Source organism: Chaetura pelagica, unplaced genomic scaffold, assembly GCF_000747805.2.
Source record: "Chaetura pelagica isolate M959 unplaced genomic scaffold, ChaPel_1.0 scaffold456, whole genome shotgun sequence".
NCBI lineage: Eukaryota > Metazoa > Chordata > Aves > Apodiformes > Apodidae > Chaetura > Chaetura pelagica.
In genome coordinates this window covers 1,799,243-1,818,026 of record NW_009953574.1, presented here as the reverse complement: position 1 = coordinate 1,818,026, position 18,784 = coordinate 1,799,243, and the positions used below count along the sequence as shown (strand labels likewise).

Here is an 18,784-nt window from a genome sequence, read left to right as displayed (position 1 = left end):
CAGCCCCCCCCGGGCCACACCCCCAGCCCTGCCAACCCTTTCCCAAGTGGCTGGCTTGGCACTCCAGCATCCTCTCCAGTGTCTCAGCACAGTTTTAGCAGCCCCGTTGCTCCAAGGCCACAAGTGGGGCTGCTGCTCCCCCTGAGACAGACTCCAGCTCCGAGGTTGCTGCCCTCAGCTACAGCCAGCACCATCCTCACTCCCTGTCATGAAGATGACATTTGGAATTAGCCTGGAAGTGAAGGCTGGTGTGTACCTGCCCAGGGCTCTGTGGAAGGCATGAGGCTGAGGGGAAAGCAAGGACTGAAAAATTACCTTCCTGGCTGGGGAAACTGAGCAAATTAATTTTAATTGAACATTTTGGCTCACTGTGACTACTTGGGGATGTAGCACGATGAACTGCACAGATCCCTTGGCCAAATGCTCCCCAGGGAGGTGGCAGAGGCCCCCTGACCTCCTGAAAGGGGCAGAGCAGGTTTGGCCAGACTGAGGTGTGGAGGAAGCATCCCCTCATCCCTCCTGTGTGCACCAGCACCTTCTAAAACACAGGCTGGCAACGGTTGGCTCTGACCTTTCCCTGCACCCCAGGTTGCACTGATTTCATTGCCTGAGCCACAGCTGCCCCTGCTTACCCAGCTGCTCCCCCTGGGAGCTCCCAGCAATAATGGGAACAAGGAGGGCCAAAGCCAGAGCTGGGGTTGTTGGTCAGGAGCTCCTGAAAACCATCCACACACCCGTCCCATGCTATCAGAAGGAAGATCAAGAGCAAACTCTGCAGGGTTAACCAAACTGCCATGTGAGGCTGTGTAAAAGAGGTGGTAAAAGCCATCTTAGCAGCCAGTCCAGAATCCACTTATCCAGGATCCTGAGGACCTTGAATTATTCCTTTAGAGATTGCATTAGCAGGACAAGGTCACAATGACTAGTGGCTCCTGCCAGACACTTGCCAGAGGTGGAGTCTGGCAGCCCATCAGGCAGTTAGATAATCAGCCTCCTTAAAAATAATTAAATAATGTCTACCTTGCCTAAAACCATCATTCTTTAAACACTGTTTAAGAAAAATATATATAAAAATATATATATATATAAAAAATACATATAAAAGGAGCTGCACAGAGGTTTGGAGGTGGGCAGGGTGAGCTACAGAGCAGTACTTATTGTTGTTGCTGCTGTTATGATTATGCTGTATGTTATTATCGTGCCATCATGGTCATGTTCATGTCACACACAGGGCAGCTCAGGGTCCCCTCCTTCCCCTGCACTTGCACCCTACCTACACCCTATGCTCAGACCTCCCAAGGGGCTCCTGCTTCTCCCTCAGCCCCTCCTCTGCCCCCCAAAACTGGGGACATGAGCTCACACCACCTGTGGCAGCTGACTCCACTTTTCTGCTTTTCTTTTTGCCTTTTTTTTTTTTTTTTTCCTTTCTTTCCCCCAGCTTTTTTTAAACATCTTTTTGTGGTCACACACTGGGTGTCTGCAGGGTGGTTTCTGCAAGCCCAGCACAGCACACATCATACTAAATAAAGCAGCCTGCAAATCCCATCCCCACATTCGCAGCCCGCAGACATGTAGTGTTTAAAAGGTGCAAGACCCACATCTCTATTTGTTCTTTCACCAGCAGATAGATGGCTGCTCAACATTTGTCTCCAAGCTGTGGGATGCAGCTACTCCACACAGCTCAGCTCATTTCCCTGCCTGCTCTTTCTGCCTGAGCATCACGGATCTGAAGGCAATCCCTGTTATGCTGCTGAAGTATTTCCCTCCTGAAGGAGCCCTGCATCATGGACCCCTGGTCTGGTCCAGCCCCCTAGCAGCACTGCTGTGGGCTGGAGCCATGGCTTTCTTCTCCCTGTGCCTTTCAAAGAGGTGTTACCTCTGCCATGGCTTAAAAAGCAGGGGGTCATAATTTCCTAGCCCAGGCCTTGGTCTACCTTGCTCTCTGCAAGAGCATCTCGAGGTGGTGAGAGGGCAAGGACAGTCCTATAGCCCTCCCCAGTACTCCCAGTGTGTATGGGAGCTGGTGGTTCTTCCTCATGTGAATGACCCTCCACACATTCCCACACCGACCCCACCTGGGCCAGGCAGCAGCACCTACCACTTACAGAGCTGCCAGCTACCAAAAAGCAACAGCATTTGGTTAACTGGGAGCCAGCTGGTGCTGCAGGCAGGACAGCAGCACCATGGTGAGGACCCTCACTCCTCCCTCCAAGGGTTTTTCCTACATCTCTAACCAAAAAGGTTCCAGTGTGGTTCTTACCTCCAGCTGCAAGGTGTGACCCAGCCTCCTGGCAGAGGGTTTCCATTGCACAGGGCTGGAGCAGCACTGTTACCCGAGCCCCAGGGAGGTGGGCAGGCAGGCAGGGAAGCAGAACCTCCAGGATGGCACCAAAATCCTCCCACTGCTGCTCTGGTGATATCACCAAAGGCACTTGTCACCCATCCAGAAGGCATGTGGCTCTGTGGTTTTTTGACAGGAAAATATATGAGGATTGAAAAAGGAAAATGTCTGTATTTCTAGATCTATGAGAGATTTCTATTTCTCCAAGCTCCAGCCTGCACAACTGCCTGGCAGCCCCCACACCCCCACAGCTGCCCTGGCTGCCAGGCTCCCTGTGCCTGGGTGGGTGCTGAGGGCAGGCAACCATGGCACCCTGCCCCACAGCTCCCTGCACTCAAATCGTGTTCCCAGCAGTAACCTCAGGGACCAGGACTTTGCACCCTGTGCCCACAGGGCAGACACTGCCCCTCACCTCAGTGCCATGAGGAATTAAGCCAGGGCTCACCACATAGCCCAGCCCTCAGCCCCCAGCTGCACCAGGCTTGGGGTGAAGCACCCACACTGCTGGGCAGCACCAGCCCCTGGCCCTGCCCTTGCTGTGGGCTAGTGAGAGGCAGCAGTTAAGGCCAGAGCTCCTGGCCACAGGCACAGAGCAGCCCCCTCACTCACTGCCAGATCAGCATCCACCCACAGACTCAGTCTGACCCTGCCTGCAATTACCCAGGCCAATTAGCACCCTGGCTCCCCAGCCAGAGGGCATCTCCCTGCTCCTCACTGCTTGGCCTCCCAAGCCATCAGAGTCTACTGGAAGTGCCTTTGACAAGGGCTTCCATGGAGCACTTGGGTTGCAGTGCTGAGCCTGGGCTTGCTCAGGTGTGCAGTGAGGTGATGCCCAAGCCCTTTGCTGGGGATTTCATGCCACTGAGGCTGGGGTGGCTGGTGTGCAAGCTCTTCCTCCCTTGCTCTCCTGCTTGACCCTCCTCACCAGGAGCAGAACAGCAAAGAACTTGCTGGTTGCACGTTTGGCACAGCAAATACCAACCTGCAGCAAGGCAAGACTGCAAGGAAGCAAGAAGCACTGCACCTTGGTGGGCTGGAAGTAGCATCCCTCTCCTCTGGCGTGGTGTGGGAGGCTGGGCACAGCCAGGCTGGGACACAGCTGTGACACTGCCATGCTGAAGTGTCCACGCTGCCCGTCGTGCTCAGGAGGTGTTGATCACACACGTTGACAGGCAGTGGAGGTGATTTGCACCACAGGGCTCTCAACCTGGGCCAAATCCTGGGTTCTTCTGCAGGATTCAGCTCAACGTTAGGAGTCACTGATGCCACCACCCTCCTTCCTCCTTTCCTTTGGTTTTGTTTTTTTCCCCAGAAAACATTGATTTTCCTTCAAATATGATCAAATACACCAAACACCAGGAATTTTACTAGACAGAGTCCAGATGACAAGTTCCCAGAAAACACTCTCAGCTGCTGAGATTCAGCTTTAACTGAGATTCCAACATTAACCACAAACAACAGGGGCAACCAAACGTCTGGCAGGTCCTGCAGTGCCACAGGACGCCTGCACTCCACTGCAAACCCATTTCACACCACGGGAAAGGTCACCCCTTTAATCCACTTCTGGGTGGAATGTACACAAACATCATTCTTCTTAACATCTGTAATGAAACTGCCTCTTGCTTTGCTATCCACCTCGTGTTTATTTTCCCATTTGCTAACACGGTGGATGGCAATATAAGATGACACTGAAGGGACCCAGGCAGCTTTTCTGCTTCTTGGGGAGTGAGCTGCCTGCACAGAGTTGGGTGGGAAGGGTGGTTGTGCTGCTTGGATCTAGCAGTGATTTTCTTTCTGGATGGGCAGCATCTCTGTGAGCTGAAAGAATAACAGCAAAGAGGACAGTGAGAGCAAAGAGAAACTGCTGGCAGAGATCCCCAAACATGCTGGCTCATTGCAAGCAGTTGTTGAGGTCTCTGCTGGGCACCTGGGAAGGAGGAGACAGCCACTAAACCAGGGGCTGGAGGTTAGGTCTGTACTTCCAATCTAGAAAAGGCTGGCCTTCAGTGTTGGGAATGTGCTGGAGCAACCAGAAGTCATCTATGTCTCTGTGGCCTCCAAGGAGCTTCCAAAATAACCCTGAGTAGTCCCTAACAGGCCCTTCTTCCCCAGAGGGTGCTCTCAGGTACCAGCACCAGCTCCCACCCCACCACCTGGTGCCCAGGAGGAAAAACTCCACAGTAGCAAGTTGTTCTTTTTCACCTCTCCAATCTTTTTGGGCTGCAGGGCTGGCACATGCACGGGGATCCTCACCAGGAGCTGGGCATGATGGCTTTTGTGGGAATGGCATCAGCCCTCAGGAAGGGCTGAGGGACATGGTGCTTTGCAGCCCAGAGGCAGGGACATGTACTTCAGCTCCTAGCATGTTCTCAGGAAAACAACACCAAGATGTTTATTTTCAAAAGGATACAATGTTTGACAAAATAAACTATATTTGATTAATACTGACTGCTTTTCTTGGGGTTTTTTTGAAGGCAGTAAATTTGCTGACTGTATAAACATGCCAGGGCTGTTTCATCTGCCTATATCAAAATTCCAGTTACCTCATCTTCAGGGAATGTCCTTCAGCAACATTTTGACAAGCTTATTTAGGGGGTTGTTTGTGGGTTTGGGTTCCAACCCTCCCAACTCAACTTCTCAGTGAGGTCTCCCATGAGCAAGGCACTGGCTGGGGCTGGACAAAACTCACCACTTGTTTTCACACAGAGAGTTTCACCACGTCCCTAGCAGGAAACCCAAATCCCCACACTGAGGACCAGTGAGCATCCTCCAGTGGGATGGCTTCACCTCATTCCCCTGCAGCTGTGGATTTAATGCCCCTGACACCTCCATACCTGGCCCCTTGCTAAAGCAAGAAAACCATACAAGAAGGATCTGGGAATCTGCTGACGTCCAGCTGAGCCACCCCCAGCTGTGGAGCTCACACTGGAAAATCCCCAGATATACTGGGAATGGACACCTGCCTCTGGGGTGTGTGGCACATGATCTGGTAAAGCTTTAGCAGCCTTTGTCAATCATTAAGCTGAGGTGCTGCTGGAAAGCTCAGGGACATTCCCACCAAGACACCCAAGTGTTTGGGAACAAATGATACTTCTGAGATGCTTTAGCTTAGGTGAGCTGGGCAGCCTGCAGGGCAGGATGGGCCATGGCTGGCCCTACCACTGAGCTACATGCTTCCAAGAAGGCATCTCAGCAGCACACGTGGCTCCATTTCAAGCCTGTTGAGGTCTTTGTGTGGTTTTCTATATTTCACTTTGGAGACTCATGCAACATCCCACACCTGGTCCCATGCCATTGCTGCCCCAGCACTGCTCCCCCTGCCCCTGCTGCCTCCTCCTGGCTGTGAAGGTCTCACCACGGCCCAGCAGCTGCTGAGAAAACAGGGCAGGAGGCAGCATGTGGCAGTTGCCCCTTCCCCTCCTGACACAGCAGTCCCCAGCTTGCCATCTCACCAGGACCCTGGTCCCAGCCAAGCACCTTCTGAGGCTGGGGAGCAGCTGGGACCTGCCCTCTTGGCTGGTGGCATCTCCCTTGGCACACACGTAGCTCAGCAGGTGCTGGTTGTGGCTCAAAACCAAATCAAAGCACCTGGCAGGAGGGGGTCACACACCTCTCCCCCCTGCAAACCTGCAGGGTTACCCTGGTGTCCAGCTGCCACCTCTGCTGACAGGGCTGGTGCTCCCTGCTCCTCCATGCAAAAGGGGGGTGGTTTGGGTTGGGAGCCCCAGTGAATCCAGTCCCACCTCCCTGCAGGGCCCCTGCTCCAGAGCACTCGAGGTCTTTGCTCATGGGAATCAGGGAGCAATTCTGAAAAACTCCCTGAAAACCAAAACTGAGACACTCTAGATTTCACTTCCCAAAAGAGCACGAGTCACAGCACCAGCTGTTTTGAGCAGCTGTGAAGTGTGTTAGATTGGACGATTCCAGCACTAAACTATTAGTCAATTGATTAATGAACTGGGACTTCCCATCCAACAAAAATATTTTTGTTTGAAATTATAATTTGATGCATGGTTAGTACAGAAACACATTACACATGCTAAGCACATGTTTGCATCTCATCACCACCCTCAGACACGGGAAAAGGTGCTGGCTTTGCCACCTTTTCCAAGCTGCTTGCACACCCACCTGGAGAGGTGGTGGCTTTATCTGCAGTTTGGTGCTGTCACAGGATGTCCGTGGTGGTGTCAGGTTCCTGGCCACCTTGCTGCTGCCACCAGAGAGCTGCAAAACCAGCCAGGAAGCATTAAGGTTAAGACAAGGGGCAAGGGCTCCAACGCCTGAGACTGGGAACTTTCCCCAAGGTCACTGGGTCTTTAGCTGGCACCAGCACTAAGCACCGAGCTGGCAGTGCCCTGCTGGGACACGGAGGGTGCCCTGCTGGGACACAGAGGGTGCCCTGCTGCACTGAGGATCCCATGGCTCTGCATGGGGACACTCAGGGATCAGAGTCAGCGACACCTCGGGACCAACTCCAGGTTTCGCCACAGGGCTGGAAATCATCTAGAAAATATATTTTCCCTTTTTATTTTATTTTTTTTCCTTTCCCCCAGAAGCACCTACATAACACAAATCCCCCCTCTGTTCAGCTGCTTTTCCTGCTGGCAGAGCACCAGGCTGATATTTACCCTGGCCACACGCCCGGCTGGCTGGACACAGCCCCACTGGAGCCACATCGCGGTGTTATCATGGTGCTGTGAGAGCAGCCCAGACACTGCCCTGGCACCCACCACCAGCTCAAGCCCCACACCTCCTTGACCCACGTAACTATATTTTCTTATCTATGATACATGTACTAGTTATTAATACACATATTAATATATAGGATAATAATGAAGAAAACTGGAAATTATCTCGCCCGAGTGTTAGTGGTTAAACCTGCAAGCCCTGGGACAGGGTGTGGAGCTCCAGGTGCACAGGGGAGAGGACAGTGCCCATCTCCTGACAGAGGTGTCCCATCCCATTGCAACACAGGTCACAGGAAGCAGAAGTGGTGCAGAGAGACAGAGAGGGAACAATTATTCCTTATTTCTCATGAAAAGTTGTCCAAATCTGAACACCAGCTTGACTTCACCTTGGTGGCCAAGGCATCTCTTGCAAAACCCCTCTCAAAATGTGCACACAAACCCACTGCAGGATAAAATCCAACAGCTTGTTTTCAAGTTACAACGCATGGTTTTATAAACTTGGCAGGTAGCAGGCTCAAAGGCTGGGGTTTTTTTGTGATCTCTTATCACAATATAAAGTCTCCAACCGCACAGCTTTGCTAAACACACGAGTGCAATGAGAAACCAGAGGGGTCTTCTGCTGACCAGCATCTGTGCAGTGACACAGGGTGGAAAACCCAGGGAGCTTTGTGAGACACCCAGGAAGGCACAGCCTGCCCCATGCTGGACCCACACAGAAGAGCTGGTGCCAGCACCCCATCCTGCTGCTTATCTAAGGAGTATTTCTGACAGTATAAGAGAACGTCCCCACGCTGGTGTCAGCTCTGCTTGGCGAGGCAGAGGCAGCTCATCATCTCCAAACAAACCCTGGGTCCTGCTCCCACCCGCAGCGCTCCAGGGGGATGAAAGGAAAATGATCAGAAGGGAAGAAGTGATGGGAATTCAAGTGGCAGTAATCAAATATTCCCTTTGGTGGAACAGAGATGCCTGGGCACAGCCAGCTGCGGTGTGGAGAGCAGGGATGATGGGGGAGCAGGGATGATGGGGGGAGCAGGGATGATGGGGGGAGTAGGGATGATGGGGGGAGTAGGGATGATGGGGAGAGCAGGGATGATGGGGGAGCAGGGATGATGGGGAGAGCAGGGATGATGGGGGAGCAGGGATGATGGGGGGAGCAGGGATGATGGGGGAGTAGGGATGATGGGGAGAGCAGGGATGATGGGGGAGCAGGGATGATGGGGGGAGCAGGGCCAACGTGGCAGCAAAAAGCAGAAGAGTGAAGCAACACCTCTGCCAGCAACACCAATGGCTCTGCCCCATGTCACCCCTCTGCTCCAGCACCCCTTCCACCTGAGGGCTCCCCAGCAAGTGGCAATTCCTAGAGACAGAGAGGATTGCACTCTGGGTTTGTGAACATCTAAAATCCAACTACACATCACACAACCAGCACTTACAGCAATACCACAAGGCACCAGTGCTGCCCAAACACCTCTGGTGCTCACCTCTGTGCAGGTAGGACATGAGGGGTCTGAAACACAGAGGAAAGCTCCTCAGTCAGGAGCCAGCAGGTGACACTGGGGCTTATCCCAGCTCTGCTCCTCTCCATCAGGTGCAGTGACTTGGCAGTTGAGCAGCCCCAACCCTCCCTCTGCCTCAGCTGGTCGCAAGGCTCCAAATCAGGAGCAGCCAAATCATCCCCACTACTTCAAAGTAAGAACAGGCCAAGTTTCCACCCTTCACACCATCTGATTGCACGGTTCAGATTTATCTAACTTCTCCCAAACATAAAGGTGCTTTTAAAAAGGTCTGAGGCACACAAGTATTTAAAGCATGTACATGGGACTGCACACACACGTACCAGCACACTCTGCAGCTTCAGATACCGCGGATATTATCACTCTAATAAAGGCAGCATCTTAAACAGAAACATGTAAACATTCTGGCCAGGAACCAAACCAAACCAAGCCCTCCCTGGCCCCAGGCCATCCATTTAATCAGACTAAGCCAAGCCCTTCTGTGGTGCCCCCAAGCTGGGCACTGCTGGCCTTGCCAGGCTGCCCACTCCAGGAATAAGGTAGCACATCACCTCACGCACACGGGAGGCTGCATTTACAGAGCATCTGACCTTTATTTTGGAGATAGCTTAAGTAAAGTAACATGCAAAGAAACACTTAAGAGTCTCATCTGCCTCGGGCTCCTGCAAATCCTTTTCTTTTCCTCCCTGGTGGCACAGAGCACTGGACGCCCGTTACTCCTCCTGGTAAAGCACCTCATGTACATCCACGCTGCCTGTCCTTGGGCTGGAGCTGTGTTTGCACATTTCCTGTGGGAAAGGAGGTGCTTTGCTGCTGAAGAATAAAACCGTGGCATTGCATGGGCCACAGGGGTGCTGGAGGGGACCAGCTGCCTGCACTGAAGGGGTTTGCAGGACCTGGCTGGGAGATGAGCAGCAAAATCAGCTGCAACTTGCCACGATACGGGTGTGCTTCATGCCCACAGGATCAGCTCTCCATGACCATCCTGGTGCACGACAGTTCCTCTTCCACAGCATCATTCCTCCTGCCATGTGTCTGACCTTCTCTGTATCACGTGCTTGGCCAGATTCCTAGGGGCAAGCCTTGAATCTGGAGTAAGTACAAAAACTGTTTGAACTACAGAGAAAATCTGTATTAAGTCAACTAGGATCAGGGTCTGATACTTGCTGAGAGTATTTCATAAATTGTAGGTGTTCTGTACCCATGCACATTCAAACAACTCAAGATGAAGTGTGATCTTCAACTGAACAGCAAGGGAGACCTCAGCCTTCAAAAACTGCAGGGAACACAATTTAAAAGGAACCTTCTTATATTAAACAGGATTATCTTTAAAAAGCACTGTCATGTATTTACTAGTTTACCATGAACAAATGCTTTTGTAGAGGTTCATTTTTGTGTGAAGATAACCATGTTCTTTTATAAAACTGACTCAAGTCATTTGCCCTGCCTTTGGAAATGTGCATATATTTCAGAAGAGGCTCCAAGTGCCTTCCTCATTACAAAAAACAGTCATGAAGAAACACTGGTGGCATCACTCAAGGCCAGTGCCCCAGTACCAGTAGCAGGAGCAGGGTGAGGGCAGGAGCAGGGCTGGGGTGGGGGGCTGTGCTCCTGGGGTCACTGCTGGGGACCCTGGTGCTGTCTTTGCTTTGCTGATTCATCAGCTGCTTGTTTGCAGAGACATCATCCATGTCCAGGTCATATGCCAGCTCTGAAAGCAGAAGGAGAGAGGTGGTTAGTGCTGGGTGATGTGTGCCATGCACTGCAGGCCAGCTCCTGGCAGCTGGGGACAGCTGGGTCCAAGTGTGGGTGAAGGCATCATGGCAGGGATGGGGGGGCCAGAAGAGCTGAGCAAACATCTTGTCAGTCCTGTAGGCAGCACTGGTCCCAGAGCACCTCCCAGTCACTACACCAAACCTGATGCTTGGAAACACTGAAAAATCAGATCTCTAAGGTGCCCCAGTAAGAAAACAAATGAGGCAAGGGGAGCTGGTTTACTGGAGAGCTACTCCCAAAGACAATCAGCTGAGCTTCAGAGTGGGTGTTTAGCAATGCAAATCATGTCTGCTCCCCAGACACCACAAGGATGCAGGCAGCAGTGAGGAAATCCAATTTCCCTGAAGCCAGAGCCAGGACAAGGCCTTGCTCACCAAAATACCCCCTGGCTGGAGGACCTAAGGAGCTCAGCATTTCTGCAGTTTCATATAAGTGTGTGCAAAATATGCTCCTTACAGCACTTACAACACATCCATCCCATCCCCTGTCCACCTCATCAAAGCATGGGAGAGAGAGCAATGTGAGTGGCTCACGCACCCCAGGAATGCTGGTGGTGCAACATGGGGACTCAGACATGAAGCACATGGGAGCTCCAACACAAGAAAACATCCACAATACAAGTTTTGATGGTCCTGGCAGAGAAGCATGGTATTACTGGGGGAAAAGCTCGTGGCAACCCATCACTGGCTGCAAAGGACTTGCTGGGCAGTAAGTCACAGTTGCCCTTGTCTCCCTGGAACAGGGCAGAATAAAAATGTCCAAGTAGACAAGGTGGAAAGGCAAGAAACCAGCAATTCTCACAGCCAAGAACAAAAGGCAAGAGGTGTTTTGAGATGCCATTAGCCAGATCCAGCTGGGGTGTTTGTACTTGCCAAGCATCTGGACCAAGTGGGTGCACACAATCGTGGCAGGAGGCAATGGGTCCCTTGCTCCCCTTCTGCTGCTGCTTCCATCTCCTTCTTGGGTCCAGGGTTCTCATCCAGATGGGAATCAGTTAAGGCTGCTCATCTCACTCCAAGAGCCTGGCCCTTGGAAGTGGAGGAAGCTGGTGGTTTCCATCAGAAGAGACCCTGGCTCAAGCCTTTCACAAGCCCTCGTGGATCACCAGCATTCTGATATGTTTGGATCATCCCACCCCACCCCTGAGAGAGAATCCAAGAGGCTGAATAAACACTCTAGCTAAAAAACACCACATCAGTCCAATGAGCACCAGTGCCAAGGCAAACAGGCAGTGTTTCTTCATCAAAACTACCCAAACACTGCAAAACAAAAACATAAGGATGTCAACATGACAAGTGAGTCAGGCCAGGCCATCAAAGAGGGCCAGAAAGGCTGAAAGGGAGCAGATACCCACACACACAAAGGGCCAGGTGCAAGCAAAACCTGCCTGGGAAGCTCTGACTTCTCCAGGAGATTCCCACAGATATTGTGGTTCCTCTTCTCCACAACTTTCCTGCTTTTCTTCTTAAGAGTAGAGATAAGCTGCTGTCCTGCAGAGCAGGAAAAGGTGCCACCCAGAAAGGGACGTGCCAGGAGGCCACCTCTGCCCATCCTGTGCTTCATTCCAAGCATGGAAAGAAAAAGTCCCTCTGGCACAGGGAGGCTCAGGCTTTGGGGCAGTCTGGGAGCAGCCTGGCTGCAGCATCTGATTTCCCCAAGCTCATTTCTGGAGAATAAGTGAAGGGATTTTGGGGTTAATAAAATCACAGCAGATCATTTCACAGTTGGTTGTTCCACACGAGGCTGGTACCCCATCCCAGCAGGGCAATGACAGCCTGTCTCCATGTGTTTGGAAGGTGTTTCCACACACTCCAAAGACTCCTAAAACCTTTAAGAGGCCCCATGGGGACACAGTGCCACCAGGAACCCATGTGCTTCCAGGCCAGCGATCCACATCAGATCAGCATCATTTCTGGGGCAGAATGTGCTCTTATTGGACACCCTAGCAGAACTAAAAAACTGTGCAGGAACTGAGTCACTGCTCCTGCCTTCAGTCTAGAAATTTGAAAACCAAGAGTGTTTCAGCAAGGTCCTTAACAGCACAAAGGGCTTTGACGTTCCCAACTAGTCTCGTTCTGCAATGCTGTGATTCCTGAGATCAGAGGTCCTGCAGTCTGCAGTGCAGCAGCTGAATCCTGCAGGGAACTTTCAGCCAAGGTGGACCAAAATGATCATTTCATTCGTATCCTTTGGGAATGAAAAGGACACTTGCAAATTCTGGGATTTCACCTGAACTTGACTAATGGTAATTTTTAGACCCACATGGGAATGGTGATTCTCCCATTCATCCTCCTAGCCCAAAGTAAAGAGAAGGGAGCAGAAACCCTCTTGTCATCAGAGATTTGAGAGCCATTTTCCTAGCCTTGTTAAACTGCTCCAGAAGTTTAGGGCTTGGGTGTCCCATTTGTTTGCACTGTCCCTTCCATTGTTTCCTCCTCTGGGCTTATTTGGGCCAAGCTGTATTTTTAGGCTTGATGGATTCAGTCATATGTCTTCTATTTTGTGTTAATAATGGATCTGTAACTCTTGCAAATCCCTTTCATTTAACTTCTGCTAACTTTTGGTATGGAGCAGGAAAGGAAAACAAGAAGTCTTAGCCCCTAACAGACTCCAGGCAGCTGATAAGCAGGTTCAGACAATAACAATGATAAAAATAAATAGCAACAATGATAATAATAATACTACAAAGCCAGAAATCCAAATTAGCCAATGTTCTTAAGCAGGTACTTCTTGAGAGGGCTCCATTATGGTTTCCAGCCTTTGTTAGGATCCTTGGCTAGGCTGGGTCACCCCTGCATCCCTGCACCTCCTGCTCCCATGGTCGCCAGGAGAGAAGAAACCCCAGCACCAGGGATGGAGCTGCAGGACAGACAGTGAGGAAACAGAAACTGACCTCCCACATCCACCAGTTCAGTCAGTTCACCAAAAACTCTGCCTTTGTGTGGCAAAATAACAGAAGGGAAGCTGCTCGTCTGCCTCCCTGCTCCCCAGCCACCTTCTGCATTAAAGGTGTCCACTGTGATCACCCACTTAATTTGCAGTTTCTGCTACAAAGGGGGGGAAACTAGAGAAATCTGTTTCTGTTTATAATCTGCTTGGAGTCCAGAGGGTATTACCAACAATCCACACTAATTATGTATTCAATCTCCACTAGTTTTGGCCCATCTTGTCCTCTGGGCTGTGGATTAGATAATCCCCTTAAAATAATAGTCAATCATTAGCTGTGCTTCCCCCCTGCCTGCAGGCAGAGCGTGCTGGGCTGTTTCCTGGAGTCCTTGAGCAGCTGCTGAAAGGTCTCCAACCAAACGTCCCTCTGGAAGCATCTTTTGTAACAAAAGCCCCTTTAACACAAAGCTGCTGTGCTTCGAATCATAGAACCATTCAGGTTGGAAAAGCCCCTTGGGATCACCCAGTCCAACCATCATCCCTGCTCTACAAAGTTCTCTCCACAACCACATCCACCAACACCACGCCCAAATGACCCTTAAACACATCCAGGGATGGTGACTCCACCACCTCCATGGGCAGTCTGTTGCAGTGTCTGACCACTCTTACTGTGAATTTCTTTTTCCTAATGTCCAGTCTAACCCTGCCCTGGAGCAGCTTGAAGCCCTTCCCTCCTGTTCTGTCACTAGTTACTTGTGAGAAGAGACCAGCACCAACCTCTCTGCAATGACCTCTTAGGTAGTTATAGAGACTGATGAGGTCTCCCCTCACCCTCCTCTTCCTCAAACTAAACATTCCCAGCTTTTCCATTGCTCCCAGGATGGCAAAAGCTTCAATTGTCTCACAGTATGGGTGACAAACCCTCCCACCAGCTCCACAACACCCACTTCCCACACCCACAAAATCAAGCAGCAGCTTTTTTCCATGGATTAGAACTAGAATTAGGTGTTCTCTGCAGGAATAATTAAAAAGCTCTTTTTGCTGAACCACACCAGCTTTGGAGATGGCTACAAAAGACAGCTGAAGTGGGAGGAGATGGGTTTGGAGTTGGTATCACAGAATTGTCACAGCTGGAAAAGATCTCTAAGATCACAGTGTCCAACTGCCAACTCTCCTGCCCCAAAATAAAAATAAGTAAAAATAAAACAGAAGTTAAAAAAATGCCCACTAGAGCATTTTAGTAAGTATAATAAGTGCCACAGCAACTGGCACAGAAGCAGCCAGGAGGATGAGTCCTGGCACCCCAGCAGCAGCACGGCACGTGTTCCCCTGCCAGATCCACTTCAGCCAACTGCAACACCCCCTTGCACCCCTAAAAGGGCAACATGGTCTTAAGCAAAGAAAGGACCTGTAGCAAATGCCACTCTGGTTAATGACCTCCAAGAGGACAGTGCCTGGCTCCTGTGGGCTGGCTCAGCTGCTGCCCAGACCCCAAGGCCAGGGAATGTCATCTCAGGCAGGCATCTGGGCTGCCTGCCTGCCCAGCCTGGCAGATGGCTCCAGCCAGGGACCTAATATAGTAACAGAGTGGTAAAGGGTGACCATACATGAAAACTGCTTCATGGTGTCATTTGATAGCTCTGCTGGTGCCCTGCACAGTGGCAGTGGGTGCAAAGGGGATCCCCTCACAGGCAAAACCATCCTCCCTAAGCAGCAGGTTCACCAAACGAGGCTGCCGAGGGGGCCAAAGCACTTGTGGGGACACAGTGATGGGCCTCGTTTTCAAGTGATGGAAACTCTGTGCTGTGAAGAGACTAGGGAATGATCATGACCATGTGTGTCCCATAAGTGCAAAACACAGCAAGTAGGAGTGTCAGAGAAAAGCAGGGCAGTTTGGCAACCTCCTGCAGATCTCGTGGTCAGTCGTGAACATCTGTCTGTGCGTGTCCTTCAGGACTGCTCTAGGAAAGCACATGCTGCCATCACTGACAGGAATGACAGTCCCCGGGGTGCACTGCTGTATTTGATTTGTTTCAGCAGCAAGTTTCATCAGTGTGGGGAACAAATCGCCGGGAGATGCAGCAGACTCCAAGGCAGGACTAGATTTCTTAAAGAGAGAGAACTTTGAGTCAAGCCCAAGCCCTTGACTCATTGCAAGGTGAAGTGTAAGAGCCTGTGATCCCACAGACCAGACTGCCTGACCCTGGGTCCCACCTCTCTCCATCTCTGCAGCAGCAACAACTTCACTCTCTCAGGTGTTTGCACCTGAAGGCTAGAAGAACAGTCCAATTTCATCCCAAACTCCTCCTGGAACACCAAACGCTCTGCTCACCTCAGCTTCCACCTGGCTTTGACCAGCTCACACTACAAACACACCTCTGCCTCCACAGAGACAACATCTGAACCCACTCATGGAGTGACGTGGCCCAGCCAGCCCTGACTGCCCGGCTGCAGCTGGGATCCCCGACCCTCTGCTGCTCCAGAGCACCTTCAAGCTCTACCAAACACCTAGCCCAGCGTGGTTTCATCTCACCAGGGGAGCTTTTGCCCTCTGGCTTATTACCACTCAAATCCTGGAGCACCAACAGGTTTGCCAGCTGCCTGCTTGTGCCAGGAGGTGCAGCAGCCCCGCCGGGCTGTAATTAGGGCGCAGCGCCGGGCTGGCCACGGAGCTTGTCTTGGCACAGCTCAGAGATCACCAAGATGGATGCACAGCATGTGCACGGTCTTGTGCCTCTGCTTTTCCACCTCCTCCGCAGCAATTTAGGAGGTGTGGCTCTTGGCAATAGGGGTTTGGGGGGAAAAAAAACATAAAAAAGGAAGAAAAATGCAGCTCAACACCAACCCGCTGCCGCCGGGGCTGAGGGAGCCTGGCGTGGCTCAGCAGCCAGTGGTAAAACCAGCTGCTGGGCAGAAACCCAAAGGAATTGGGTCTGGGATTGCTGACTTGCAAACCAAGGCTTCTCCCCTGCTTGCCTCCCTGGCACACCCTGGCTGCCTGTGGGCCACCGGTGGCCACAGCCTGCAGCCACCTGCAGCCCACGGGCACCGCCACGAAACCAGCCCCACTCCACTGGAAGTTCCCCCAGGACTGAAGCAATCGGGAGGACAGCAAGCAGGTTGATTTGAGGGTACCACATCATGCATCATGGAGAAGGGAGGAAGCTCCAGCTCAGCCCCACACCAGGGAAGAAACCACGTGCTGCTCAGGGAACGCGAGGCAGTTGGCTGTGACACACCCTGGACCAAGCACCAGCACTACCACAGATGTCTCATCCATGGATATCCTCAAGCTTTCAAAGGGCCAAGGGGCAAAACATGCCCCAAACCCCCACACATCACATGAAACAGGCAGAGGGGCTGCACTATGTCCCCATTGCAATTGACTCCTCCACCACACTTTGGCCAGAGGCTGGTGCCAAGGCAGGGCCATCATTTATGACATGGGTCTATGCTTACTTTGAAAACCTACCCATTAAATTCCTCCCTGCTCCTTGGTGTGCTCTAGCTTTACCCTGAAGAGAATTTGGCATCTTCAATTGCACAAAAGCATTTTCCCTTGGGCAGCAAGTGGAAGAGTTTCTGCATCGTGCTCGCAGAGCAGAGCCACAAAAACGTGTTGAGCAAAACACACTCGTGTAACCTATTAAAAATTAGCACATCTCATTAGCATTATTAACTGAAAGTCCTTGTACTCTGATGATGAACAGCCTGCCCTGATATCCAGCTGTACTGTCCAGAAGAAGAGCTACTACCTAAAGGAACTTAGGAGATAAGAACCATGGGCAGACAAAAGCAGCTACAGAGGGAGGAGTCAAGAAAGAAAAAGAAGAAAAGCTGGAAACAGAAGAACACGAATGGAAGTGAAGTGGTTCATGAGGCAGCAGTATAGGACTGGGTCAAGCAAAGTTCCTGCAGCTCCCCTACATTCCCTAGCCCACCCAGATCTGGAGTCACCCTCTCCCTCTTTGGAGACCTTCAAGATCTAAACCCACTAAACGATCCCTTCTGATCTGAGACATCTCAGGACAGTCTTGATTTTGGGAGGTAACATTCAGTGACAGCAGAGCAAACTGAAATGCGTCATAACTCCTCAAATCACCAAAACCAACATCCTCACATCAAACTGAAATTTTCTCCTTCACCTTCACTCCCCAGTAACCATTTTGTGCATGACCAGGACAGGCAGCTCTTGCTCACTATCTGCTGGCCTTCAACTCTCCAAGTTCAGGACATTTAGTGACATTCATGTACTAGCAAGACCTGCCAAGACACAGTCCTAAGGGGAACAGGATTGGTCCCTGCCTTCCAGATGCCAGCTGCTAAAAGCAGCCCTCAGGGCAGAAGGATATTTCTCAATGCTTGATCAGAAAACTCACGGTGGTGTTACAGCACCCACAGCATCTGACATCCTCCTTTGTGGCTCATCACGTGCAGACACCAGACTTGAACAGGGCCCAGGCCATGGAGGAGAAGGGTATGTGGCATCCATGCTCCAAGTAGGCAACAAGGAACGTGCCTCTTCCATCAGAAGAGACCAGGACTTTGTGCAATGTCTACACTCAGTCAGAAATCCCAGGACATCCATCATTGCTCTATGCTTTTAAGGAAAAGAAAAACCAAAGTTACTTGGTGTTTTGCTGCTTGAGAACATAGATAAAGAAAGGGCCTAAGCAGCCCTGCCAGCCCAGGGGTCAAACTGACAGAGACCCCACCAAGGATACAACTCATGACACCAAGAAAAATGTCTGGATTGAGATTTTGGGTCATAACCCAAACTGGGTTGGCCATAGATGGACATACTTGCTCAGCCCACAGGTAGAGCAGGCAGGTAGACTCAGGCTTGGTGGTACACAGGCATCTGCTGAGCCTGCCTCTGCTCCTGGAGAAACTCCTGGGATTTTATGCTCTTACAGTCCCTGGAACCACTGGTGTGGATGCAGAGTAAGTTCCTCCTGCCTGTGTTGGGACAATGTTTGCACAGAGCCCATGCTGATGTCAGAGAGCTGCCAAGGGCAGGGAGCAGAGAGGCTACACCACCCCCCAGCTTTTTAAATTGCATTAAGCTGCTAAGATAAATAAATAAGCTTGAACAGGCAGCCACAAAGGTACCCAGGATGGAGACACAGCTCATGTGAGAGCACCCAGATTGCTCTGGGGACACATCCATTTCATTGCAGTGAAACAAAGAGGTCACAACACAAGAGACTTCCAAGAGCCAAGTCCATGGATGCCTCCCCGTCCACCCTATCTGTAGCACTCACAGCTCACTCTCAGGAATGTCACAATCACAGTGGAAAATCAAAATAAAAAGACTACATAATCCAGTTTGTAAATCTCTTGAAAAATACCAAATCCTCTCTAAACCGGATTACGGAGATTAGAGATAAGAGTTTCCTGGAAATCAAGAACTGCATTTCAGCCTCCCCCCTCTCCCAGCCTCCCAGAGAAGAGAAAAGAAACAGGCTCATGCCCTGCATCCCCCCTCCACACTCCTCCCCAGCCATCACCCCAGCCCTGGGGAGCAGCAGCAGCTCCCACCAGCCTCTGAGAACAGCCCGGGTGCTCCTGGCTGGTTT

The 18,784-nt window shown here is 51.3% G+C and overlaps 1 protein-coding gene across 1 annotated transcript in view; it reads right to left on the bottom strand.

Annotated features, from left to right (window-relative positions):
- Positions 1–4,232: 4,232 nt before the first annotated feature.
- The window catches only part of GPC3 (glypican 3), a 142,174-nt gene continuing 127,622 nt past the window's right edge, over positions 4,233–18,784 (bottom strand). Inside the window, exons 8-10 of the mRNA XM_009999692.1 lie at positions 10,100–10,254; positions 6,470–6,565; positions 4,233–4,268 (exon numbers count right to left, since the gene is read on the bottom strand). Coding sequence (XP_009997994.1) covers positions 4,233–4,268; positions 6,470–6,565; positions 10,100–10,254 — 287 coding nt within the window. The remainder of the gene's footprint in view (positions 4,269–6,469; positions 6,566–10,099; positions 10,255–18,784) is intronic.